At 36.4% G+C, this 26,800-nt stretch overlaps 1 protein-coding gene and 1 long non-coding RNA gene across 2 annotated transcripts; one reads left to right on the forward strand and one right to left on the reverse strand.

Moving 5' to 3' along the window:
• Window positions 1–4,754: 4,754 nt before the first annotated feature.
• LOC148957948 (uncharacterized) lies at window positions 4,755–11,672 on the reverse strand. Its single transcript, XR_016144948.1, has 2 exons — window positions 10,849–11,672; window positions 4,755–8,833 (listed from the first exon to the last, which is right to left on the reverse strand). It is a non-coding gene; the product is annotated as an uncharacterized LOC148957948 (long non-coding RNA).
• A 104-nt stretch (window positions 11,673–11,776) lies between these two features.
• On the forward strand, window positions 11,777–26,572 carry LOC135688326 (inhibitor of growth protein 4). Its single transcript, XM_065205140.2, has 10 exons — window positions 11,777–11,933; window positions 17,110–17,181; window positions 18,460–18,626; window positions 20,260–20,353; window positions 22,013–22,030; window positions 22,506–22,569; window positions 22,906–23,023; window positions 23,793–23,831; window positions 24,959–25,020; window positions 25,707–26,572. Exons 1-10 carry the CDS (start codon window positions 11,888–11,890, stop codon window positions 25,744–25,746), a joined length of 720 nt encoding a protein of 239 aa, XP_065061212.2. The 5' UTR covers window positions 11,777–11,887; the 3' UTR covers window positions 25,747–26,572.
• The last annotated feature ends 228 nt before the right edge of the window (window positions 26,573–26,800 follow it).

Genomic DNA, 26,800 nt, shown 5'->3' on the forward strand with positions numbered 1-26,800 from the left:
ACGCTATCCGTACGAATTTGAGAGCGGCTATCCGAACAAAATTAGCTCACCTAGGAAAGTAGATTAAATTAGTTCGGATAGCTATGTGGTACAGTGTAAACAGTTTTATCCGGATAGATTTTAACCACATCGTATCTTGCTCGATAGCGATTGGCTATTTCATCCTATTTAGTTTTCACTGTATCCCATTCAAGACCTTTCGCCATATTGACTGCCTAGTAGGCGATAACTACTCGTGTTAAAAATGCAGTATCTTCGTCATTCCACGTAAAATTGGCATCCTTGTCAGCTTTTTTCGCTATTTCAGCGTCATTTTGTTTCAAAGAACGAATTATTAAAGCTAACTTTGCCTAATTTTTTTTGACAAAATCTTCGGACTTCGTCTGTAAAAGGAGCAGACGATTCTGAAGAGAGAATGAAAGGTCTTTTTACGTTGGCGTGAATTTCGTTGTTACTTTGTTGCTCAGAGATGACTTCGTTTTGAGCGTTCTGTGCATGATTTAGGTCACCTGACTGCAGTTTTCCGGCACCGTGAGCATAGCGAAATTTCGTTTTTGTCCAATCAGATGCTTTGTTTATCAAATCTAATAATCAATCAGATCCCTCCAATCTTGCATGGTTTGTTTACATTTGTCTCTAAAACACCCTTAGCTGTGGAGGGAAACCACTACTGGAATTTTGGGCCGCCATGAAAATACACATTAAACAAAATAGCGAAAAATAAAAATCTACAATGTTTATTATATTTACTAAAACACTACCGCTGCTTTTGAGTGGACTCAACGTAATATTCCTAAAATCTTAGGTTAAACCTTTCCTATCTCTCGGGGAGGGGGGCTAGGTCCATTCTATCCAGTTTCCCACAAGACCAAATTTTAAGTAATAAGTCTAGAAATTGTGGCTCTTCGATCAATTTTACGAATGTGTTGTAGCTTGTAGCTAATACGGATTCTTTTTCATTTATCTTAATGACCCTTATGATCCGTCAAAAAAAACAGCCCTGATCCACATGAAAAGTAAGCAGTATCACCCGCATAATTGTATAAATTAGTATCTTCCACCAAATAAAAATTTCGTTTAATTCATGATTCATGATTGAGAGAGGCTGTTAAAAGCCCGGGAACGATCCATTAGAATTGCTCAAGCATATCCTTTGTTATGCAGGGGTGATTTGTATTTCTCAAGTAGTCGTATAGGTAGGTGCCTGCTGTATATTTTCCCGCTTACAGAAGCCTTCCTTAAATGCACATAAATATTTGGATAAAAGGAGATCAGAGAACGGCCCAATTTGCTCTTGCATCATACGCCTATAAACTTTTGATATTGGAGGTAGGACAGTGATTGGTCGATAGTTTCCCTTTAGCAATGAATCTAGCTTCTTAAAGACAGCCTGCCCTGTTTCACTTCAGATGGTCACATTTCTTTATTTATAGAGTGGTTTAAGAGTTTTTGTAATATATAAAAGAACATATCAGAATATTCCTTTAAGGATATTGACAATGAATGACTTCTTTTGTGATTGGTGAATCTCTCAGTGACAGATACCTCCAAAAACAACCGAAAGCGTACCTTCTCGTTGAAGATAAGCTAGAAACTAACCCTGAAAACTGCAGTTCAAATTGCAAGCCATACATGTTTCCCAGATAAAAATAATTCCTGGTAAGTTCAAAACGTGAAGGGGCTTCGGTTCTGATGACATTGCTGATTACTCCCTGAACAGAGGCGTATCTAGAAAAAAGCTGACAGTTGCAGATTTGCAAAAGAAAAAAGGCGGTGGTCAAGGGTGTGGTCTGCAATCAACGCTACGCCCTATCTTGATGCAAACAGCCAAGGTGCAAAGGTTAAATATCATAAACAACTTAAAACAGAATTATCTTTTCTGAACAGTGGCAAAATATTAAATCAATATGATAGGTTTTCTACATCATGGATGCAACGGTGACAACAGCCTGAAATGAAAAACAACGAAGAGTTGTTGTACACCTCATAACAGACATCAAGACAAATGCATGTGTTCTATTGTGTGGGCCACCTACGTTCGGAATAAGAATTTGCATATGCATAAACTGAGCTATCTTTCCTAGACATTATTAGCAAAAGCAACATTGATGCAGGTGACAATAGCCTGAAATGAAAAACAACGAAGAGTTGTTGTACACCTTATAAGAGACATCAAGACAAATGCATGTGTTCTATTGCGTGGGCAACCTACGTTCGGAATAAGAATTTGCATATGCATAAACTGAGCTATCTTTCCTAGACATTAGCAAAAGCAACATTGATGCAGGTGACAATAGCCTGAAATGAAAAACAGCGAGGAGTTGTTGTACACCTTATAAGAAACATCAAGACAAATGCATGTGTTCTATTGTGTGGGCCATCTACGTTCGGAATGAGAATTTGCATATGCATAAACTGAGCTATCTTTCCCCAGAAATTTTCTTTCCCCCTTGTTTACCCCTCCCAGTTTTTTCAAAAGTTTCTATTAAACATTTAATGTTTTCTTCCAAAGCTGTTCAATCAGTTTTGGCTTTGTTAGGGTTGCTCTCTTTATTTTGCTCAATGCAATCGTTATTGCATTTGTTTAACAAGCTAGGGACCCTGATAAGCGTTTTGGTTTTTAATCGAGGTAAACATTAATGAAATTTTGGATCCTTTCTGTAGTTACCAATAAAAAAATCATTGTTGAAAATAATTTAAATTCTATATTTGTTATACATTATCACGAAGATACACCTTCTTGGGCTAGGGTGCGCAGGGTAAACCCAAACCAAGATTCTCTGCATCCCATTGAAAACCCTTTTCGCTCTGGAACCCAGCGCAGGGAAATATCAATACCATCCAAGTATACCTTGACAATCTACTATTGCTTTTCGAAATTCTATGATTTGAAATTCTGTGTAACAGAATGATTTGCTTGATCTCATTGGTGTTGGATATACGACATAACTACTATGGAAAAACTTTACAAATCAACTTTACAAAGCATTCAGCCTTTTATTTTTAGTAGTATAATTCTTCTGTTCAAATTCTAATTTTCATGCATTATTGTTAAAGAGGTAAGACTCAGTGTAGTAACGGACCAAAGTTACTTTGAGTTAAATAACAAAAGGTCCTGAACCTTTAGGGGCCCCTAGCAACAATTTTTCTTTGATATTTTTCCTAGGGGACGCAGCTGCTCGTTACCCAACTAATAAAACTATTTGGCATAATGATAACAGCCTTGATAGAGCTGAACCAAGAACATACTTATCTAGGGGGCGCTAAAAATTGGTGCCTTGTAGCTAATTTTGAGCCACCATGCCACTGCTTCATTCTACCAGTTTCCAAAGTAAAGCTGGCTGGCTGAAACTGAAAGCTGGCCCCCGGCTAGACCCCTCCCCCAGATTTCTACGGTTAGATTCGCCACTGTGTACACCTCATTGGAGACATTAAGACAAATGCATGTGTCCTGTTGTGTGGGTCATCTACGTTCGGAATAAGAATTTGAGTATGCGTCAACAGAGCTATCGTTCCTGTACATTAGCATTAGCAACATGGATGCAGGTGACAATAGTCTGAAATGAACATTTGTTCACCTCGTAACATAGGACATTTGTAAGATACGTTTAGACAAATGTATTTGTATGGTGTAGGCCATTTATTTTGATTATAATAAATGTGATGTGAACTGTAAAGTAGCCCATTATGACCAGGGCCGTCGCTAATCACTTTCACTTAGGGGGGTGCCAGTCACAAATTTGCCGATAAAATAGGGCGTGGCCTAAGGTATTTCAATTTTTGGGTGTGGTATTTTGACACAATTATTTTTGTTTATCAAAGAGTATGTACTCGTTAGTCAATCATTGCTTCAATTTTCGAGTGACAGTGTGTACTTTAGATTGTTAAAAAATGCATTTCAGAATATTTCTTGCAGTCATTTCTTGCAATCGTTCAAAACTTTCAGCTATTTTTAGGCATACTTCTTCTACGTTTCATTGATTTCATTCTTAAAATGGAGTTCATTACTACTTGAGGCCCCATCAACCTCTTTGCATTTTGCCCCATTGCTCCCCTCAGCAGCCCCGCTTACAGTGGCTTCCAGTACCTCCAGGATCAACGTTCAGAGTTTTTCAATAAACTTTGTCCCCAAACTTTAGGTAGAAATTAGGTTGCCCTGGATATTGAACATTAGATTCTAGACTCCGGCTGCCGAAAGAGAGTCATTTGAATTTTTTGGTAGACATTTGCCCCTACGCCGACACCCATAGCGCCATCTGTACCTATTTTGAATGCGCACCCCCCGCGCCCCCCCCCCTCTAGCGACGGCTCTGATTATGACAAGGCAAGTTAACTTTTCAAGCCAAGTTGGTTCTCCTAGTGTCCAAGGCAACTTGTTGTTGTAGTTGTCCTTCAGGTCGTTCGACCCCTGGTGATGTTATGAACCTGACGTCTCCATTCAGCTCTATTTTTAGTGTCTTTGTTGAGCTGATAAACATTTCTTGTTGTCATCGTCTTAATGTTGTCAAACCACTTTGTTGCAGGTCTTCCTCTACCTCTTTTCCCTTCAATTTGTCCTTGCATTATCAGTTTTTCTAAACTGTTGTCTGCTCTATTTATGTGGCCATAATAGGTTAATTGCCTCTTTCTGATGGTGTTGAATAATGATCTTTCTGTTTTTATTTGGCCTAATACCCATTCTTTCGTTCTTCTAGATGTCCACGGCACCCTTAGGAGTCTTCTCCATGCCCAAACTTCTCCATACCAATGGCAACTTACTTTATATTTTATTGAGCACATTGTATCGCTCAACCTTCAACTTTGTAACTTTCATTAAAGTATCATTACTCAACGTATATTTGATGAATTGCAAGTATGTTGCTGATATACATAAATTTGAATTTTGTTTATATGCCACAAAGCTATCTACAGGGCTTACAGATTATGGACTATTGATAACCGTGTACCATTCATCCCCATATTGACATTCATTCCCACATTCAACCCCACATTCATCCCCACATTCGAAAACTTGCTTGTACTGCTCGAAATGTGTCGATTTGACAATGATTAGTACGAAAATATGTTATGTCCGGAGTTTCCTTTGAATTTCCACTCGATAAAAGCTTTTTCTTGCCAATTTTTTCTTGATGTTTTTAGCGGGCCTAGGCATGCGTATTCTCCATCCCCACATTCATCCCCAGATTCGCGTTTTGCATAGTATGGGTCTAAAAACAGCTTGAGATGTGTCAACATGACAATAATTCAAGAGAATGTGTAATAATATGCGGTTCCCCGTCAATTTCTACTAGTAAAATGTCACTTTTCTACCACTTTGTTTCCAATGTTGCTAGTTGGCCTAGGCAATAACTTTTATCCCCACATTCGCGACCACAGGGACACCAAACGACAGGTATACAGGAACAAAGCAATACGACGACGAGAATCCAATGTCACGAAATAAATTTTCAAAATAAATTAAATTTAAGAGTATACTAATATTTCGCCCCGGCATACAGGGCTTCATCAGAGGGATATGAAACGACCACAGGGATATGAAACGAGCACAGATATAATTGCCAAACTTATGCAAGAAAAATATTTCAAAACGTGAAAAAAGTCCTCTTGGTTCAAGAAAAAAAATTCTTATCATTATCAAAAATATTATAAAGCCTTCTATTGTATAGGACAAATACAATGTGGCCGTGCCGTCGAGGTGGGAAGCCGTTTCTAATTGAACTTGGTATTCATTGTTAACTCTTTTTTTAAATGGACATTTTACAGTTCAAATCTTACTAGAACCTCGTATTAAGTTTCTTGAATTTTTTGCCATCTGTTATAATGCGTACGTCACAACCTCGTTTTCGTGCTAATGCGAGATAGGTGTGACAGTTTTGAGTTAGTTGAGTTCACGAGTTGAGTCGAGTCGAGTTCACGAGTTATGGAGTTTACAACAGAGTTTTGAGTTATTGCTTTAATAATGTAAATAGTTATGTTTATGAAAATGAGATAAAACCAAGTTCAAGCTCATCTTTGCAGCCCACGTCTTACAATCCTCACAACACCATCCTTAGTTTCTCAAAAATCTGTTTCTGGTAATAAAAAAAGGTGTTATATAATAAGGGTAAAGCCAATACATTAAAGTTTTCCCGTAGTCTTTTTTTGCATCTGGCTATATATCCTACTCTGCTACATTGGAAATGTAAAATATTTAACCTTTTAAAACTCTGTTTACCTTCATTCGTTTCAAAGAAATGATTAGTTTGATTTTTTCATTAATTTTATTAATTTGTGATTAAAGTGTGATTATTTTTGTGAGCGTACTTGATTTTAAGCATTGATTTGATCCTCGTTCAAATTATGAGTGAAAACAGACAGGCGAAATCATTCATGGACAAAAGAAAGAATTTTTATTTGAAACAAGTCTTTAATTTTCAATATTTTTAAGTCAGAGAAAATGGGACAGGAAGGAGAGAAAAAACTTTTAAAAGCAATAGCTATGATTGCTCTTTTTTCCAATAAGAAAACTGGATAAATTGGAACATCATATGCGAAACCCCAAACGACAATTCCACATTAGAGAAAAGAAGCAAACAAAGAGTTGACATTATAACACATCGACAGGAACGAAACTGTTTGAAAGAATGGCTGTTGGGCAACAAACCGACTTTGAATGTAACCAAGGTAATAAGATCTAGACCCAATTTTATAAGGATGTGTACATTTGTGATCATTTGACTCTCCTACATTTGTGATCGATGATTCCTGTCTTTATGTTCTTATAAAAACAAGAACACAGATTTGTCTGTAAATTTTTTGTTAACAGTTTATGATTGCAATTATTTTATATGAATGTAATTAGTTTCCTTTCAAAATTATTTTTTTAGTAGATTTTGAATTTGTAAAGTTTTCAGCACGGCTCCCTGAAAATCAGTCATTCTGACTGACGGGAAAAATCAGTAATTCTAATTAAATGGAATGAAAATGAAAATTGAATGCATGGTCGCAAAAATTTTCTTCCCGCTTTGCTCGCAGGGGGCCTCTTTTTTCCGCTTTGCCCCAGGGCAACCGAAACCTATCGGCGGCCCAGGACCTAACATAAGATCAAGCGCAGCTAAATTTATCAAAGTTAACTGTAATGTTTTACTAATGTTTGTTTCATAACAATTAACTTGCAAAAAACGTTTTTTGCCGGGAAAACGTGGAACATTTCACTTGGTAGGAGATCGCTGGCACAGGGGGCATTCACTAGCCTGCCTGAAGCCCCTACGGTATCTATCCTATCACATCATGAAATCGAATCGTTGATAAATGTATTCATATGAAACCATACACAGGCTTAATCTTTATCTTTATGGGGGTAGGGGGTGCAGCAGGCACCGCAGAGCGTTTTAGAAAAGGGGGGTTGAAGCGGAATAAACAGAGGCTTCCCTTGTGCTCAGTTTCTAAATACCTAACGTTTTCGGCAAAAGGTGAGTGCTATAACCCCCCTCCAGCCCGCGATCCCTTTTCATGACATTTATGATATTGTGAAACAAAGACATTTCCATTTTATAATTATAAACAGACTTGTATTTTACAGACTTATAAATTATTTTTCTTATGACGCTGACCATCCTTATGACTTTTGTTAAAATCAGGCTTTACATGATAACAACAAAAACGTTGTCATTTATTAACAGTCACACTCACTGACGATGCATTTCTTGCACTTTGAGCAGTCTTCTTCATTCGCCTCACGATATAGAAGAACCAAAAAGCGTCACATGCAGTGTCTGCAACTAATAGGAAAATTGCAATGCTGAATATCTTTCCATTTAGGGTGCTGCAATTCGGCACCTGTTTAAGAAGGGGAAACATCACGATGCTTGGGAGATTGAGTACGAAAAAGGTACTTGTTATTCCGATAAATAAACTCATGAGATGCTTCTTTTGTCTTTCATTCCTTGTCGAGATGCGGCTTATTTGTTGCTCACTGGTGTTATCCTGCGCTGATTCGATTCGGTTACCAGCAGCTCTGACTGTCCTGAATATCTTGATATAAATGCCACATAGCATAAGATGCACACAAATACGAGATGCAGAAATAAGAATAAAGAAGACAACGTAGTATTCAAAAATGGCACTGGGAATACCGCAAAGGCAACCAATTAGAAAACACGAACCAGTTATCTTGTAGACTACTTTCTTGTCTCTGTTAGGCTGCTCAGGGCTTCGATGTTTCAAAGGATGGGTAACAGAACCCAGTTTCTTTAATGCCAAAGCTAGATTAGCCCCAAGGCTAATGAATGAAGTTGAGAGCGCATATGAAAGAAAAAGTGCTCGCGGAAAAACTGGCCAAGAAAAAACTCCAGGGTGCTCTAAAAACCTTTGTATGCAAACCAACAATGACATGAATACATTGGAAGCTCCGATGAAGCTGTAATGAAAGCCAACTTTGATTTCCGGGGTCATTTTCTTATGTACCCAGTACAGCATAAGCATGTTTACACCGAAAGATAACAGTGCAACTGCAATGATAAAAATCGAGCATGCTTCAATTTTATCATCCATTTTTAGATTTTCTGCCAATATGATGTTGTGAGCCTTTATCTTTCTAATACTGACACTGCTGATCTTCTCTAAACAGAGCTTGATTCAATTGTACGAAGCTATAACAAGTATCACACGTATATGCTTAGTAGAAAGAGTTCAGCAATTAATGCGAATAATTCATATCTTGTCGTTTTTCAATGAATAATTTATTACTTTCCATATATGGGCCTTTTCTATGAATGCAAATAAAGAGCTCGGTTTTTTGCTTGAACCGAAATTGCCAAATTTCAAGCTCCATCACCAACCAGCTGACCGAGGTCTACTGAGAAACAAAACAAAGTAGGAACTAAAGAACGTATAAAAAAGGGGAGGAGAGACGGGTTGGGAAAAGACAGATACGAACTTGCTTTGCAAACGAAGACCAGCATAGAATAATGAATTATTTCTATCAATGACGCCAGGGCCTTTTTCAGCATACTAACTAGAGGGGGGGGGGGCAATTGCCCCTCCAGCCCTAGTGACTTTCCATTGTTTTAAGCAATAATTTTGTTGTTGTTGTCGTTTTGTCCTTTTTAGTGCTTTGCCATCCCCCCCCCTCCCCCCCATACACACACACACACAGATCTTCCGGCGTTGCCTTGCGGCGAAATGTCAGGGCATTTTTTAATGATTTTTCAGAAGTGGGGCATTTCTCAAAATTGTAATATGCTTCCGTTTGCTTTAAAAAAATCTAGCTGTTGTTGTAACAGCTAAATAGGATATTTCACAATTTTTTGAAGACATACATCTATTTGGTTTAAATTTGCTCTTACCAAGGACGTTAGCTGAGAGACATTAACAATTTAGCTTGGAAAGAGGAAATGTAATCTTGGTGTTTGCATTTGATCACATTTACAAAACTGTTCATGACATACCGTATTTTCTCTAAACTAGGCGTTTATCAGAGGACGGCGTTTAATACAAAATGAAAATTTTGTCAAATGAAAAATGATATTGGGAGCGCTGCTGTGCCGTGGAAAAAAGACGTGTAACGGGGGGAAGGTATAAAGTTGTAAGATTTTTCAGGCTGAGTCTGGTTCAGCTGGCAATTTCTTGCACCTTTTTGACAAGCCTGACCTGGGTCCGCCCCTGTTATCCTCAAAGTGATCTGGCTAAACATACTTCATAAAATTTAGACGTTGTTCCCGTCCAAGCTTTCCAGAAACTCAACTTTTTCACTACTGATTGCAAAATGATGCTTCTTCGTCTTGCCAGCTCCGTTTTAAGTCTGTCAATGACAGGCAAAAAGGCATAAACAGAACCAATTGATTTTCCTTCAAGCTTCTGAGGCAGATGAATCAGATTAAAAGGCATCCTTCTTGTAAGCAGCATATGAAACTTTTCACTGGAATAACTTAAACCAGGCAGGACTTTGCAATGATTATTCAAAAATTGATCACATTTAAAGATGCGCTTTGTATTTGAAGTATGCTTTTTCTAAAGACAGAAAAAATACTAAAAGTCGCAAAGACCAGAGACAAATGTCAAACATTTTAACTCAAAGATTATCGCAAAAGACAAAAAAAATTCATTTTGCCCCCACACGCTACAGATTTTTGTCGTAAAAGGCAAAAATCTTCGTCTTTTGCAACAAAACTCTGCAGTTTGCGCTACTTAAGGTCAAACATATTTAATATTATTTATGTCACTGACTATCAAAGACAAAAATTGAATTTTTCTACGGTGCTCAAGGATAAAAAAGATTTGAGATTCTGAATACCAGTCAGTGCGTAGCAGCAAAACCATATTATCAGACGCTAGCAAACAAATCTACTTTTTGTCTGTTTACTCTGTATTCGTAATTAGTCTACCTAGTTTTAGTTATCTTTCTTTCTATCCTTGTTTAATGTTGCGTGTTTTTATGTCTCGGACATGGGGTAGTCATTGTCTTTCGCTCCTCATGGTATCGTCCCCGTAGTGTAGTACAGTAATTAGGGTAGTATAGTCAATGTAAAATTGTATTGTTATTAAATTCTATGAATAAAAAATAGCAAATGATGGACCAAGAAGCACCATTTACTTTTCTACTTGAAAGTGATATGATTCAGTCACAGGACAAACAAGCCTGCTCTTTGAAATATAGCGTAAATGATGCTCTTTGTTTGCTCATTCAGTTTCTTGAAGTACATTGCTATTGACACCTTGCTGTATATGAAAAAGTATTTCCATAAGTATACCTTATAGCACATTGTGTTAGAATATCCGGTGCAATTTGCTGGAGGTGGCACGATCAAACAATAGTTTGGGGAAGAAGCACTAAGGAAATTCACGTTGATAGAGTCGGAGCATTCCTACCTTGTCAGTTTAGTCTCCGATTTAAGGTTTCTGGAACCTTGCTTTCCACAACCACTGATGCAAGTTGTTATCATTTTGGAATTCATGCTTTCAGCTGCCAGAGATTAAGCACAATATAGTAGCTGTTCTGCTGGTGAAGCCGCTGTTTTTCACGTCCACACAGAGACGGCAGACGGCGGTAGGTGAGGATTTATTTTATGGTGTTGAATCAAACTAAAAAGACATTCGAAATTTCAAAAAAATCAATCATTTGATATTATGCAACATAGCTAAATCACCAAAAATAGAAAAGATTGTTTATCATAGAAAAGCAAAGTCCGGATATCAAGGAAACCCAGATTGTGGTAAAAACTACCCATCTATCAGTAAATAGTATTTATCAAATTAAAACTGTAATTATCAAATTGCTGTTTGTATCTTTATCAAATGAGATTTTATACTTGTGAACTACGTCTACCAAAGTCCGAAGATAAGCAATCTTTAGTATGGTTGACAAGAAACAGTACGAACTGGTTACAGAGTTGTTTGCACAATGCCAAGGATAGTTTTTTATGTCTTTGATATTCAGTTGTTCAAAAGATACTCCCCCAAGTTTGTTTGCAAATGAGGCATTGGCTCTATCCCTCTCCAAAATTGTCAAGGATGTCATTCCGTCAGTCCTTTTGCCTGATACCCTCTGTTAGCTTCTTTGCCTTTGTTTACAATCGTTACAGGCTGGAATATTTTGAATCTGGATGTGTCTGTCCAAACAACATCATCAAAAAGGGATATGGGAGTTTGTTTTCAGTAAACGGTTTGTAGGCTTACTCAAGTTTCCATTGTGGAAGGCCTATCCAGAAACTTTTCGGAAATTTGGCCTTATCTATAATTCGTAGTTAGAATCCCAACCATCCAGTGGCAACCATTGCAATGACGTCACCGCACATAGGGAAACAATGTGTAAACAACTTTGAATGCGCAATAAGTTGTGTCATCGCAGAAGGGGAATAAGCGAAATTTGGCCGGTGGAAATCTTTAAAGGAATTATTCTCAAAGAAACATGGCAACAATGGCATCTTCCCTATACTTAGAACATTATTTAGATAGTGAGTATCTTAGTTATGCGTAAATCTCGGCTTCAATCAGATGCTTTTTCCCACTTGTTATGTTGGCCTACTGAACCGCGTCAAATTGACGGGGGTCGAACATGAAGATGATTTTGAAACAGTAAAAGATATACAAAGCGCATGATATAGCCATGGTTTAAGTTTATAACTTAGTAAATTTATGCAGAAAAGTTTCCAGTTACCTTTGAAACATATATATGTCTGGCAATAAGGGAAATTTTTTACAGCGACCTTGTTTATATGATAAATTGTGGATGGCGGGCGTTGCACATATTTTGGCGCCCTTTCCTAACAGTTGTTTTTATCGTGACGTCATTGCGGGATGTGATGTAAACAGTTTGTTGATAGCCATTAAAAGTTCTGATGTTGGCAGCGATCAATAATATGACGCTTAATGCATAATTATGACAAACTAATATGTATGATAAATGTAAAAGAGAAATGTCAAAATTAATGAATTGGGTATATATTTAATCCACAACTGGGTATATATTTTTCATCATGCTCTTTCGGACCCTCATTCTGACGTTTTATGCTCTGAGGAGTGTCAGACGAAAAAGCATTTAGCCAATATGTTATATATAAAATGTTTGCTATTTTGAAAGCCATTTTCAAGTTCTGTACCACCAAAAACTGTTCAAATTAATAAATTGTTTGACATAAATTTTAGGACCATTAAGGGGGGTGTTTGTGGCTGATGGTATTGCAGTATTTGCCTTTTTCTCGGTCTGTAATTTGGCTATCTTCCTCAAATTGGCTGGTATTTCGATAATGAGATAAATCAGTGGTGAGCGGTTTTCAATGCCAAGTGTGCAATATTGGCCAGTTCTGGATTAAACAATGTAGCAGATGTGGGTGAATTGCTAGCAGTGATATCTTATTGTATCCATGTTGTAACCTTTGTGATCTTTTGCTGATAAATCCCAAATTTTGTTATTCTCTCCATTTTAAGGTGCCTATGAAATGAAAGTTGACAAGTTTGGATAAAGGCACACTTTTATATGCAAAAATTGCTGATTTCAATGATGTATATGTTAAGGTGATTTTTTCTTGTGGAACTGTCTAAAAATTTAGCTTGAATATCCCTTTTCCATGTTTTCGACTATGACAAGCGTGCGTTATTCGTGACATCACAAAGTTGCAAACACGGAAGCATTTGGCATTTAGTACACTAAGCAAAATGGAGATTGCTATTTGAACTACAGTTGAAATAGCCGAAGGGGGCAATTTTAAGTCAGGCTTCATGGCCAATCTTTTTTAGTGCATCAAACTGTCCTTTTTTGCAAAGTTTCCTACTGTTGTACCAAAGTACAACTGGAATACGATGATACCACCTATTAAGGTCTTGGACAAAGTACCCTAGCCTAAAAATACCCCAAGGGGGTTAATTTTCAGTCAGGGTCTATATCCTATCTTTTCAGTGTATCAATCTGTCCTTTTTTGCAAAGTTTCATGTAGTAGTACTAAAGTATGACCAGGATACAATAACACCACCTTTAAAACATTGGAGCAAATGAACCCCAGTCTAGAAATAGAACCCCAGCCTATGTTTTAAACCGTATCAAACTGCCCCTTGTTGTAAAGTCTTGTGCTATTGTACCTGCTTTAATAACCCAATAGGGCAATTTTCATTTAGGGTCTATATCCTATCTTTTTTAGCGTTTCAAACTACCCTTTTTGCAAAATTATATGCTGGTATCACAATTTGCAGAGTTGTTTGACCAATAGCCCTGACTTCGAGGTATGGTGTGTTAAGACAGAACCAACTGCAAACCTTGTGATGTCACTGATTCTTATGCTTGGTCACTCGCACTCCTCATTGCTTTTTAAATCCCCAAAACAAACTTTCATGTGCAAATTCCCAGCTATAGCGACCCATTTATCGTTTTGCCTATATGTCATATAAAAACATGTAGTATAAAGAAAGTAAACTCTACTTCACTTAGAACTTAGTATATGTATATGAAGGAATGCCTAACTTAGAACTTTGCTCCAAACTGAACCCTAACCCCCTTTTTCTTCATGGTGGTGCTGCTTCTGTTCTATATAAAGCCATCAGCAAAGCACAACACCATTTTTTGATTGGGCATTAAAAGCATTCAACTGCCTAAGAAAGAACTAAAAAATCTATTACTAGTTTAAAGGTGGAAATAGAATAAAAGTGGAATTGTTTCAGTTCCTTCTATGGTCTCTGGAGTCCAAGGTTTGCTTGGTTAAATTGTATTTTGACACAAATGGAAGAATTAGATTTTGGTGTTCCACATGGATCTGTTCTTGGACTTCTCATATTAATGATTTATATCAACGAGTGAAGCACAGTAGAAGATGAAAGTATTACGAATGTAGGCATAAAGCTAGATCAACTTTTAAGGGCTCTATTTCCATTGGTCTTTATAATTGTTTTGGATTCAATTTAGCTTACAGAACTGTAAAGCGATATCACATAGCTGCTTGAATATTCTATATGTTTTGATTTATGCATGGAATTTGGTTACCACTTTCAGAAATATGTTTCCATTGAAAAGTATACTTGAATAGGTAGGGGTGTGCAGTCAAAAGAATTAACTTTTTTGCATGGCGTCATTGAAGTATTTGTGCAAAGATAAAATGGGAGATCTGAAAATAATTAGCCATCGAGGATTACATTTATTTTTGAGGGATTTATTTAATCTTGCGTTAGCTCATTGCTCAACTTCCCATAGGCCCCCCTTCCCCCCAGCGCTACACTCTTGGGATTCATAGAAAAAGTGTGATTCCACATCTAGTAAGAAAAGATGCTATCATAAATGAATTTAGTGAAACTACAAACACTAAACTGTTTCGCAATCGAGAAAACTATTAATATTCAAAGCACTAAGGAAAAAACTAATTGTATCCACCAAGAAAACTCTGAAAGGGTAAATTGTCAGTGTGGAAAGTCAGTTAAATATGAAGAGAATTTATGTTAGAAAGATTGAAGAAAAACGGTCCTGCACATACTTCATATTTTGTGGGCACATGAGTTTTGGATATATCATAAACTTTCTGTGATACATGGGCATATATTACATGCTTGAATCTTGACAGTTTTCCCAGAAATTACTTGAAACTTAAATGAGATGAATTAAAATTCAAACTGCAATGTATTCTGTATATAATTTTCATTTTGAAAACTCAGAATAACCATAATATCAAAATATTTTTGTGGAATTATGGTATTTGATAAACCCCAAAGACCCCCCCCCCCCCCTCCCCCATTTAGGCAATATTGACCAGGATGCATTCCATGTAATCCTCACTCCAAAGGTACACCTATATGCAATCATTATGCTGACCAACCCTGTCCCCAATATCTCTTTGAAGTTTATAATATACATTGGGGATGGTGCAGTCATATATGCAAATAATCATAGAGAAAGAGCTTTTTGCTGCACTACTACGCCATTTCACCAAAATTACAGTTTACACCACACACAGGCAGATGCTTGTCTCATGCCAATGCCATGCCAAATAAAGTAACTCCACTTCATGTATTTGCTACATGGAATGCACTGTGGGATATTGGCAATGGAGATGCACTCCTTGGATATGTTGTAAACCTTATTCACAAGCTTGATTAAAACCAAACTTAAAATATGGTAACATCGCATATTTTGGCCCTAAGGATAAAGAAATTATAAGAAATGTCCGGAGAAAAAAGGATAGTACTCGAACTGAAGGATCTTTGATATGAAAAGAGACTAAAGTCATTGTGTCTTACAAGCTGTATACCTAAGGTTCTGGGATGATATCATTGCGACATGATACAGAATCACCAATGTCAGAAAGATCACATAAAGTATCTGGGTTGAGACTATCTTTCAAGATATGTTGTTGAAAACTCCATTATCAGATCAGTGTTAAAAAAATGAGATGATTACTATGGAGACACTAAATACATAAGCCAGTGTTGTTGCTATAAGAAAGTGAAATTCCTATTGAAATTATGGTTTTAGATAATTACATTATTTGATGTAATTATCTGCTACTACTGAGAGGATGATTAATAGCTACTACTGAGAGTTTCATCTTAACACAATCAAAGCTGGACAGCCAAATAGAACTGTAAAGAACTTTTACTTCAACATAATATATTTCATTTTATTTTATGTTTATTTTCGGTTTAAATAAATTGACTTTCCTATGAAAAAGATCTTTGATTCGCCTTTATCAGTCCTTAAATCTAATGCAATAATTGAGAATGCACTATGAAATGTTTGTGAACCAGCCCAAACACTTTCTCTGTGCATGCAAGATCTTTAAACCAGCAGCCCCAAAAGAGGGAGCCCCAGAAAGTCAATTCACTGCATGTAGAACTACATGTGTATGTATGTATCATTAAGATGGCAAAACAATGAAGGATGGTTATTGAACTTTCTTACAAGATGAGGAGAGCCTTAAAATTCTCGTTAAAATCCTCATTTTAAGCCTGAATTAAATATGTAGCATAGGGTGTGCCTCGAATTTGAAAAGGAATGAGCCATCAAGTAGAAACAGTTTGCTGTTATCAAAAATGCAAAATGAAAGGCCATGTCCTTCACAATTACTGATAGTGTACATCAAATATGTAGCTCAGAATACCTAGAAGGCACTCTATGGAGCATTTGAGCTTAGTGCCCTACAATCTGCCGCCACAGGCCATTCAGTTTTTGTGTTTCAAATTTCAAGTTTCACCTTTCATAACATCAAAGCTATACTTGGTAGAAGTGTTGATAGTAAGATTGCCTTCTTTGGGGCTTAACCATTTTTGATTACAGATCCCCTATGTTTTTATGTTATCAAAGCAGATAACAAGCATAAGAATGGAACAAGAGAAGTCATTAAAAATTTTGCTTTAGGGGTGTTGAACTCTACACAATGATCAGTGCTTTTTGTTAGCAATATTTTCGTTTCTTCATTGCTCACAGTCATAAGTATACAAGTTTTTAGATTAATTTTTCCTTCAGTATGGTGAATGTTGTAGCCATTTTATGTGATGAATAAGATTGAAACTGTTAAGCTATACTAAGTAATGTGGTTAAGCTAAAGGAATGTGCAGGTTTGTTTAATCTTTTGTTTATCTGGTTTATAACTGAGGGCCAAAACAATGCTATCATTTATATATATATATATATATATTTCTCAAATATATTTTCAGGTATTGAAAATCTGCCGTATGAACTTCAAAGAAATTTCACTTTGTTACGCGATTTGGACCAAAGAGCACATGGTTAGTATCTAGATAACTTTTATTTGAGCATGATATTAGAAGTATGTTTTCTAACATTGGTTTTAAAGGCTGATGGACACTGATGGATATCTGGACATCACTTAATATGGTTTTGGTCCAAAAAGCATTAGAATGTGTTAAAAGCCAATAATACAAGCAAATTGACCGGCTAATTCTAAAGAAGTCACAAAGAGATTTACCTTGAATCAAGTGTTTGATTTCACTAGCTTTTAATTTTCAGTGTACAATTACAGCACTGCCTGTGACACCAGAGGCAGCAGGAATTGGGGTTGATTGCAATGCATCCATGATTTATGTTTTTTGCTTTTACTTTGAAAGCAAATTTTTCCTGTTCTTATTAGTTGAAATGGTTATCTGCCGAACTGTACATACATGCATTGGTTTTACTGTGAATTCGTATCAAATTCAGTAAAGCATTGTTAGAAAAGCTATTAATTCCATGGGCATCTGCTATCTATAGTGTTAGTGCAGTTAGTGAAACCTGTTCTCAATGTACAATAGTTCAAAGGATTCATAGAAAGTAACAAGGGTTAGAAAGTAACAAGAACAAAAATACCTTCTAGTCATGTTAGTTTCACAGTTAGTTGGTAGATGAAAAATTCAATTCATAATTTAACATTAATAGGCAAGAAAATTGAAGTGGGTGAAAAATGCTAAAGCTGTTTTTTGGGAGATGCTTAAGCTGTTCATCCTAAAATTTTTGAAAAAATTTCAGAAAAAATCAGATTTTAAGACGAAATGACAAAGAAGCAACAACACTCCTATTTATGCCCAATCTCAAGTAAATGCTTCCCTCCACTACATTCTTCCTGTAATTAATAAATGACTCTGTCAAAAAGCCTAGCACCTTCTGGTTTTAAAAATTCCTATGATTCTATTGTGAATATATGATTGTGTTTCTTAGATGTTTTCCTCCAGGTTAAATTATAAATATAGGTAAATTAGTAAATATAGCTTTTGGTTTGCTTTATGGCCCCTTTTCCACAACTAAGCACCACATCCATCTCCATATACATTATTTTATAAACACCACCGATTTGTAGAAATGAATTGCATTGGTTTTTTTATTCAGTTCTTTAGAATTAAATATGTTTGTTCTTTTAATGCCAACAATTTATCTAACTTTTTCACTTTTCTAACCGTGTTTGGTGTCCTTATATGTTAACAGAAGTTTCGTGTGACTACTGCTATTTTACGCAAAGTTGATTTGTTTCATTTATCATTATATCAAGACAGCCATCTTTTTCTCCTTTTCAGATTTACTATCTGAAATTGATAAAATGTGTGAAGAGTATATGGAAAAAATTAGAAAGCTGACCCCACCTGAAAAGAAAGACTATTTGAATAGGATTGATAGTGCGTTTAGAAAAAGTAGAGAATATGGTGATGACAAAGTACAGCTGGCAATTCAAACCTATGAAATGGTATGAAAAACGTTCTCTATTGTTAGGTTATATTTTTTCCATAATAGGCCATATTCCTAATGACATCATATTGTCCATGTGGGCATTGCATGCCACTTGGACACAGTATCCAGTGGTGAAGTAAACATTGTATTTCGCTGTACTATGTATTTCATTCAAATGAGACTGATTAGTACTTAGTAAGTGATAAAATCATTTGAAGGTGGCATGAAATAGCAGAAACTTATCATACTGAAACACCTTTTGCCTGACACTTGTTCCAAAATTTATCTGGTTCTTCTATCTGTGGTACAGATGCCAACTTTCAAGGAGATCACTTTTTATAAATAAAAATCACAACTACTATTAGGCAAGCTTACACCAAATCTGAAATCAGCAGTTTGAACAAACACCTAAGTTAGAATTAATCAAACAAAGCTTTTGTTATTAAAATATTAAAATATAACATTTTAATTTTAATTCGTGTCTTTTTAATAAAATAAAATTATTAAAATATAACAAACAAACAAACTGTATTGGGAATACAATAAAAATACTAGGGCTTTTGTAAATATAATGCAAGCATAGCTTCATGTGGCATAATATTTAAAATAATTGTCAAATGCATTCTGGTTATTTAACCTCAAGTTTGTTATGAAACTTATAAAGGAAAATTTGCTGTAACATTGGCGTATGCTGCTATGAGAAAACGTTCACAACAACGCTCTTCAAAGTATAAGCATCAAAGTAAGCAGAACATTTATATTGAGGTGTGGATAGAAACATTTTGAATGAAAAGTTCTCCAGCATGCGATGAAAAACTCTACTTTGATAAAATAGTATTGGTTGTAAGAGATATTATTTGATTATTTTTTGTATTTAACTTAGGTTAATCCTCATTTTAACTATAAACCAATGTTGTTCGTAATTCTACATCAGCTGTCATAACCAAACAAGTAAATCAAGCATTTGTGGGTGCAAAGCTGTCATTTTTCCAAAATGATATCCTTTTAAAGCTAGGATATGTCAGCTAATTCCTCCTCCAATGTTTTTTCTCGTTTTTCCTCAATCTGACAACATTAGGTAAACAGCCATAGAATGGCAAAGAGATCATATCTTAAAAGTCACTTTTTACATTTTTTTTATTTTTATCCCATGCGCAGTAAGAATGTGGTGATTTATCTCTATATGTGCGAAATCAGTTAAATATGTTAAAGATTTCCAGAGGTATGGCAGCCATAAACAGATTTGAAGTTGTTTTGGTTTGGTTCATAAGGTTTGAAACCAGAGTCAAATTGCAGTGGTTTGGTTGGGAAGAGCCTGCAATGATTTAGCAGTGTGTCAGGCAATCTGTGACAGATCTATGTGTTCCTTCAGGTTATGTGCTCAAACTACAAAAACACAAAAATAGCTTTCTGGAACATCAACACTTTGCCAATCTAATGGTAAAATAAAATTGTCTTGGAAATATTCTTTATAAAGAAAATGTTGTATATGGGAAATATGGGGAGTATTGTGTCACTCAGACATATCATAAGTCAGAAATGTATTGTAATTGAAATTTTTGTTGATACAAATCAATCCAATTTTGTAAATAAGTATATATACATATGAGGTATTTTTCAGTAAAACTTAATGGTGCATGCTTTTTCAGGTTGACAGACATATTCGAAAATTAGATTCAGATTTAGCAAGGTTTGAAGAGGATTTGAAACAGCAAAGGCAAACACAAGTACAGGAACCAGATGGTAAAATTTCTTTTATTGCCTGTTCAAAATAATTTTCATCTTTGCCAATTGTGTTGTGAAAGAAATATGTCACATCCTTACACATGATGTTTTAAAGTCCATAAATTTGTGCTCATTCTCTCATGGAACAAATTTAGTTGGAAAATATATAATGAACTGGAAAGAAGCAGCCTGTTTTGTTAGTGTGAAGCATGTTTTAAAAAAAGATATGTTTGCCATGTATAATCTTTTGAGGCCACACCGACTGGCCTGAATAGCAATAACCACGTCCTCAGGCCTTTCCGTAAAGATTTTAGCAGGTGCGTGGTTGATCGCGCGCGATTCATTAACTTTCGGCTAAAATCGCACGGAAAAGCGGTAATACCCGTATATTGATGTTACAGATTTTCAGTTCGATTTTAAGGCTTTGTGGTACCAAAGAACTCTTGACTTTCAAGTGTTATAGACACCCACAACAGAAACTTTATTATTTTGATTCTGAACAAGCGTAGCTATTGATACGTTTTAGTCTAAAAATTACTTCCTGTCATGATAACAGTGAATGATAACTGTGGTGACGCTGATTCAGAGTGGTCCTTTCATCACACTTGACCGGCACAAACAGTTTTTCATTATTTATGAAGCATATGGCATAAATAATGATTGCTGTACTTTAAAAATGATTACCAGAGCAATAAGATAATGTTTCAGATAAAAAAGTAATCTTTAATGCAAATGGTGTGGGATATAGCAGGTGCGTGGCAAAATGTGCACCTTGTCACAGAACAGGTAAGGATACCTTGGAATGATAATTAAGGGTCCCCGAACAAAGCCCCAAATGATTTTATGTCCATCTTTTCAAGCCTTCGCTCGAGAACGCCTTAATTTCACAAACTTGAAAGTTTTTTATTAAAGATTCAATTACTCAGCACCAGTGGCGGACCCTTGGCCAAATATTTTTGGTAGGGGGCAAATCTATTGCTTTGATAAGATGACGTCACAGTTGTCCGTTGTTTTAGAACAAAAGACCACCCTTATTCATCCAACAAGGTGTCCAGCACTGCTCAGCATACTTAGCGAGAAGAAATTTTCATTTTTCTATTGTACTTGTCATACTCTACAGTGTTAGATGACACGTTCTAGCGGTTTGTAAATAGGGGCCTGTCTATTTTTCCCTTAGAACCCCATTTACCTCCATTATATCATTGTATATATTTATAAATCCCTGCCAGGCTTTGATATTATTAATGCTTGAGATCTATCATGCTATCTTTGTTGCTACCTTTTGTTCCTACACTTGCTGCTGCTATTATGCATTCACCTTTGTATGGTAGAGGAAGGAAACCTTTAACTGAGAATACAGATTGGGCTTACAATAGACCACCTATGCACTGCATTCTGTAGTCTATTCAACAATACATTTAGCAATATTTTTTTAGACGATGTTCTAGAATACGAAAACACTTCAATAAATACATAAGAGTTTCTGTTGCATGCATATTTCATATTTATCCTTTTATTTTGATTCTACAGTCCCTCCCTCCTATTTCACTGCCTGCCTGGTCTCTTTTATTCACTTTTTTACTTCTTTCTGTGCTGTCTAATCAGCCCTCAACAATGCTTTCAAAACAATCATAAAAATTTGGTTTGTAGTAAATTCATTTGCATTGTTTTTTGCAGCAACTACTAAAAAAGAAAGTAAGTATATAGCTTTATCAATTTTTGCTCTTTTGCTATTTGATGTGTCTCTCTGCCTGAAAAATTTCCTTTTATGTTATGGAGTAATTTTTTTAAACAGTATATATGTTATGGAGCAGTTTTAGAATCTATCTACATAAGCACGAAAAAACCGCTACTGTGTAGACAAAAGGAGCTCGTTTTCACCTTAGGACTCCACTGGTAACATTCTCAATAGCAAGCGGCACTGATCGGTCAACCTATACAGTCATGTGCTCGTGTTTCTGATTGGCCTATTTCGATCCACAACTGACGTTTTAAACTCTGAAGAGTGTCAGACGAAAAGCTTTAGTTTACTTTTTTCAAAGCCATTTAGTAAGTTTTTTCTGCAATATTTCGCTAAAAATGTTAACTGATTCATCAAGATGGATAATGGAAATTAATGCAAGATTCTCTTACATAAAACTGGTGTAATGTTTTTCTTTTATCCTAATAGAAGGCCGAAAGAGGAGATCAGAAAAAATAGAATCTGGTAAAAAGAAGAAAAGATCGAAGATTGAGTATGCATTTTTTCATTTCTAATTGAAATTTTTTGAAAAATATATTCCTCGGTTATCTGAATCAGCATAATGCCCATCATTAGTGAAAATGGGTCAAAATATTTTTTCTTTACTTGTCAGAGGTTTGGTAAGGTAAAGATTATAGGGTAGCACGTAAAAGGGGAAAACTCTTTACGAGGTTACCTGAAAATTTTTGTCAAGCACTCCACTGACTTTGAAATTTCGGATAATGGCCATATAAGGAGACATAATTTCAGTCCAATACCCCCACAGTAAGTTATTACGAGAAATATGTCTCATTTTATTTATTCAGTCTCCATTACTGCTTCCTTTTAGGCCTGAAGAAGTCCCGCTTCCAGTTTCTGCCACTCCTCTTATCACCATGGCAACAGATATGAATGTTTTAGATATGCCGGTTGATCCTAATGAGCCAACGTATTGTTTGTGTCACCAGGTAAGCTAATTGTTACAGATATTTGAACTGTGAGCAGGGCTCATTGTTTGTCACAAAGATTAATATAACTTAATAACTGTTAAACGTTATGCGTTAAGATACGGTGTAATCCAGATATAACGAACCCCGGATATATTGAGCTTCCCGTTATAACGAACTACTGTAAATGTCTGGTCCCTTGGAGTCTGCCTGTTTCTTTCCGGTGTTCATTTATCACTTTCTCTGAGGGACATCGTTATTGTAATCGGTAAAACATGCATCGGCAAACATGCACTTTTATGATGCTGAAAATGGAGATTTGATGCATGTAAAAGTTAACAACTTTTCAAAGCTTTATGACATTTTAGTGAGAAGAGCCAATACACAGAAAGGCAAATTGAAATGTTTGATGAACAAGATTTTCATTTTTGATCACTGATCATTACAGTATTTGAACCCAGCTTGTTTGCTTTGAGAAAAATGTGCACAGAAGTTGGGGATAGCCTAAACAACCCCACATGAAGGGTTTTGATGCGTGTACTGCGAAAAGGACTGAAAAAAGATTTTCTCTCGATTAAACGAACTCCCGATATAACGAACTATTTTCTTGTTCCCTTCAAAGTTCCTTATATCGAGATTCCACTGCATGTAGGCTTTATTTTCACATGAGATTAAAAATTTCTGCATTTATTCTTTCGCAAACAGTCTGGTTTGCTTTTACATATTACATTGCGTTGGATATTTCACTTCACGTGTAGTTACACTTTCATGAACTGTTTTTTTCTTTTAGGTTTCGTACGGCGAAATGATCGGCTGTGATAACCCCGAGGTTTGTAGCTAGTTTGACTTTTTCATCGATTATTTTTTTGCCTTATTGTTCACCATACCTCGAATTTGGCAGCTCTAATGATGCTTATTTATAAGATTCTTGTTACATTTCTACCATCGGCAAACTAATTCAGCACGGAATCCAGTTTCCTGTTGCCAGCTTCTCGTCCATACGCATTTCTTTGATTCAGACCCCGTTTACACTGTCCCGGGACAATTTTATACCGTTACGGTTCGCGAGTGTTTACACTGTCGCTGCTCCAAATTGTTCCATTTAGTCGTTCCGTTTACATTATACCGGTATGACGTAAGTTCAATGGTCAAACATTGTTTAAAGGAGGCGATATTTCGTCAATCGAGGCAATCAAGGCTTGGACTGGGAGACAATAGAAAATAAGTACGGAGACAAAACTGTCCAGAATCTTCGAAGTCGTCGTCTTTTCTTCAAAATTTTTCTTTATCCTCAAAAGTTAAATAGCGTTGTCAAAGACGGTGGTAACCATCGTAAATGGCTGCTAGATATTCAGCCCAGCGATCGCTGCCACTTGTTTTAACATGGCGATAAGGAATTTGAAAACGTAGTTTGGATTTTCAACAGCCATCTTGACAATTTCCTCGTCTAAAAAATCGTCCACAATCAAAGCCTCGATTACCTGAAACAGCCATACAAAAGACCTCATTGTGAATCCGTGACAATATCGTCTCGGATAGGCGTTTACACTGTCCCGTTCAAAAACGGAACCGTGACGGTACAAAATTCATTCGCTTTCATAGCAGGAACAAAACTGTTCCGGATAGCAGAGCAAAATCGTCCCGGTTCTACAGTGCGAATGTATACCGAAGGGCGAACCGTGACACTTTTGTCACGGTTCCAAACTTACACGGAACAGTGTAAACGGGGTCTCAGGTGCTGCAGGAGTTTCTATTGTCTTCCTTGTGACCGTGCTGATTGTAGTATGATAAAATTTCGATCAGGTTTTATCCCGATCAGGTTTTATCCGGATCAAGTTTATTGGCATAGCTGAACCGCGCCCGTATGATTGTTAAGTAATGTTAAGAATGTAGTGAAGGACTAAGCTGCATATGATGTTGTAATGATAGCTAGTAAGGAAGAAACTTCTTTTTCAGTGTCCTATTGAATGGTTTCATTTTGGCTGTGTTGGTCTTTCGACGAAGCCGAAAGGAAAATGGTCAGTGCTTCTAAATCAGCATCCAGTTCTAGATGCTATTTCTTAAATTCATGATACACTATTAGATATTCTATTGAGGTTTTTTGTGTTTCGGTATCCGGGGAAAGCTTATCCCATAGAAGGAAGCCACAGGCTGGAAGGTCTGATATACATGCTATGATTTCATCCCACCTGCCAGCTAATGAGATGAAAGGTGGGATAATTTTGCTCGTATAAGCTGTATTCTGTCTCTGTAGTCATTGTTTGAGAAATTTGCGATCATGCTTTAGATTATTTACTGGTTAAAGAAGCATTTGGTGATAAAGTTCGAGAAGAATGAAAAAAGCAACGTTGAAGTAATTTTTGATGTCTTCAGAAAATCCTAAACTTTTTGCAAATCCCTAAGCGTGAAATGTTGGTCAGTTCTTCCTTGAATCCGTTAAGTCATACCCCCAAATAACTCTTGACTTTTGCAAAGTCGCACTGATTTTCGGTTCCCATTAGATTTTCCTACCTTCTTCAAGTCCAAAGTCGTATCCGCGATAAGTCGGATGCTCGCCAAGTCAGACTATTTCCTTACACCCCCTTCGAGGTCCGACTTATTGGGATTCAACTGTTTGTGTTGGTGCCATTACAGGTTAATACATATAGGCTGAACTTGCATTCTTTTGCACTCTGGCATTATTCAATAAGAATTAATTTTTCAGGTTTTGTCCAAAGTGTTCGCAAGACCGAAAGAAAAGGTAAAAAGGCACAACAATCCGCTAATAAGAATCGGCTGTGGAAATGCGTCAAGCATTTACTCAGAAAAAGAATTCGCTTTGGGCCACGTGGCTGGATCTTCAAAAAGTACTTGGACATTTTCGGAAATCGCAATTTGTAAGACCGGTGTAGGCCAGATCTGTCCTTTACTTGTGCCTGAAAACGGTTTTGGTATTCAAAAGCATGTGGACGCATCTTTCAGAAATATTTGTATATGCAAAGTAAATATTGGACTTATAATTAGATTTTGAACATAGGTATGGGTAATGTAAATGACTCTTTTGATTTCTCTGTGGCTCACTGATTATAATCCTAGCACTTAACGCGTTTTTTGACGTGTAGTTTCTGGTACGTTTTTCTAACCTCTAAGTCAAATTACCTTTTGGACTGTACTAATTATATTTATGTAGATCACGTTTTCTTGTCGATCCAGCCCCCCTTTCCATTGTAATTGAGAAGTATGGAAGACATGCCCGGGCACTTTAAGCACGTTAAGCACGATTTCCCGGCACGTAAAGAAAAGGAACCTATCTTTATTTTGCACGTAATAGGCGTGGTATTTGTATAATTTATCGGCGTGCCGCCAAGGTTTTTGGAACTTTGTTCTGCATCTCTCTTAGTTGTCACAAGTTGTCTATGTACAATCGCCATTTGCTGTTATATATTTAAAATCTGACTTATAACACATAAATGACGTCACAGACGTGGTGTTTGTATATGTCTTTGTAGATTTATTTTCCGGATCTATACGCACATTTCTGTAAATAAAGTTAATATAGAATGATTTTGAAAACATACCTTGTTCTCCCTCCATTGGTGTGACATCTTTCACTGTGTTTTCCTGAAAGACAGGCAATTTTCACAGGATCTCATGACATAGTACGAATGAGTGAGTGTCTCGATTCCATTTTCCATGATTTATTTGATTCCCCGAGGCAGTGAGAAATGATAACTGGAACAAAAGTGGTGGCCATAGTAGCATCAATCAATATCACAAAGCTACTGAATTTTATCAGAATGCAATACACATGCAGTGTGA

The sequence above is a fragment of the Rhopilema esculentum genome, chromosome 19, assembly GCF_057945365.1.
Source record: "Rhopilema esculentum isolate cy_ngs chromosome 19, ASM5794536v1, whole genome shotgun sequence".
NCBI classification, from domain to species: Eukaryota; Metazoa; Cnidaria; class Scyphozoa; order Rhizostomeae; family Rhizostomatidae; genus Rhopilema; species Rhopilema esculentum.

Excerpts from the sequence above, each read along its gene's own strand:
- LOC135688326 (XM_065205140.2), top strand. The coding sequence starts at position 11,888 with ATGGCAACAATGGCATCTTCCCTATACTTAGAACATTATTTAGATA. Across the intron at positions 22,570-22,905 it reads AAGAAAAGATCGAAGATTGA|GCCTGAAGAAGTCCCGCTTC; the intron begins GTATGCATTTTT and ends GCTTCCTTTTAG. Across the intron at positions 25,021-25,706 it reads ACGAAGCCGAAAGGAAAATG|GTTTTGTCCAAAGTGTTCGC; the intron begins GTCAGTGCTTCT and ends TTAATTTTTCAG.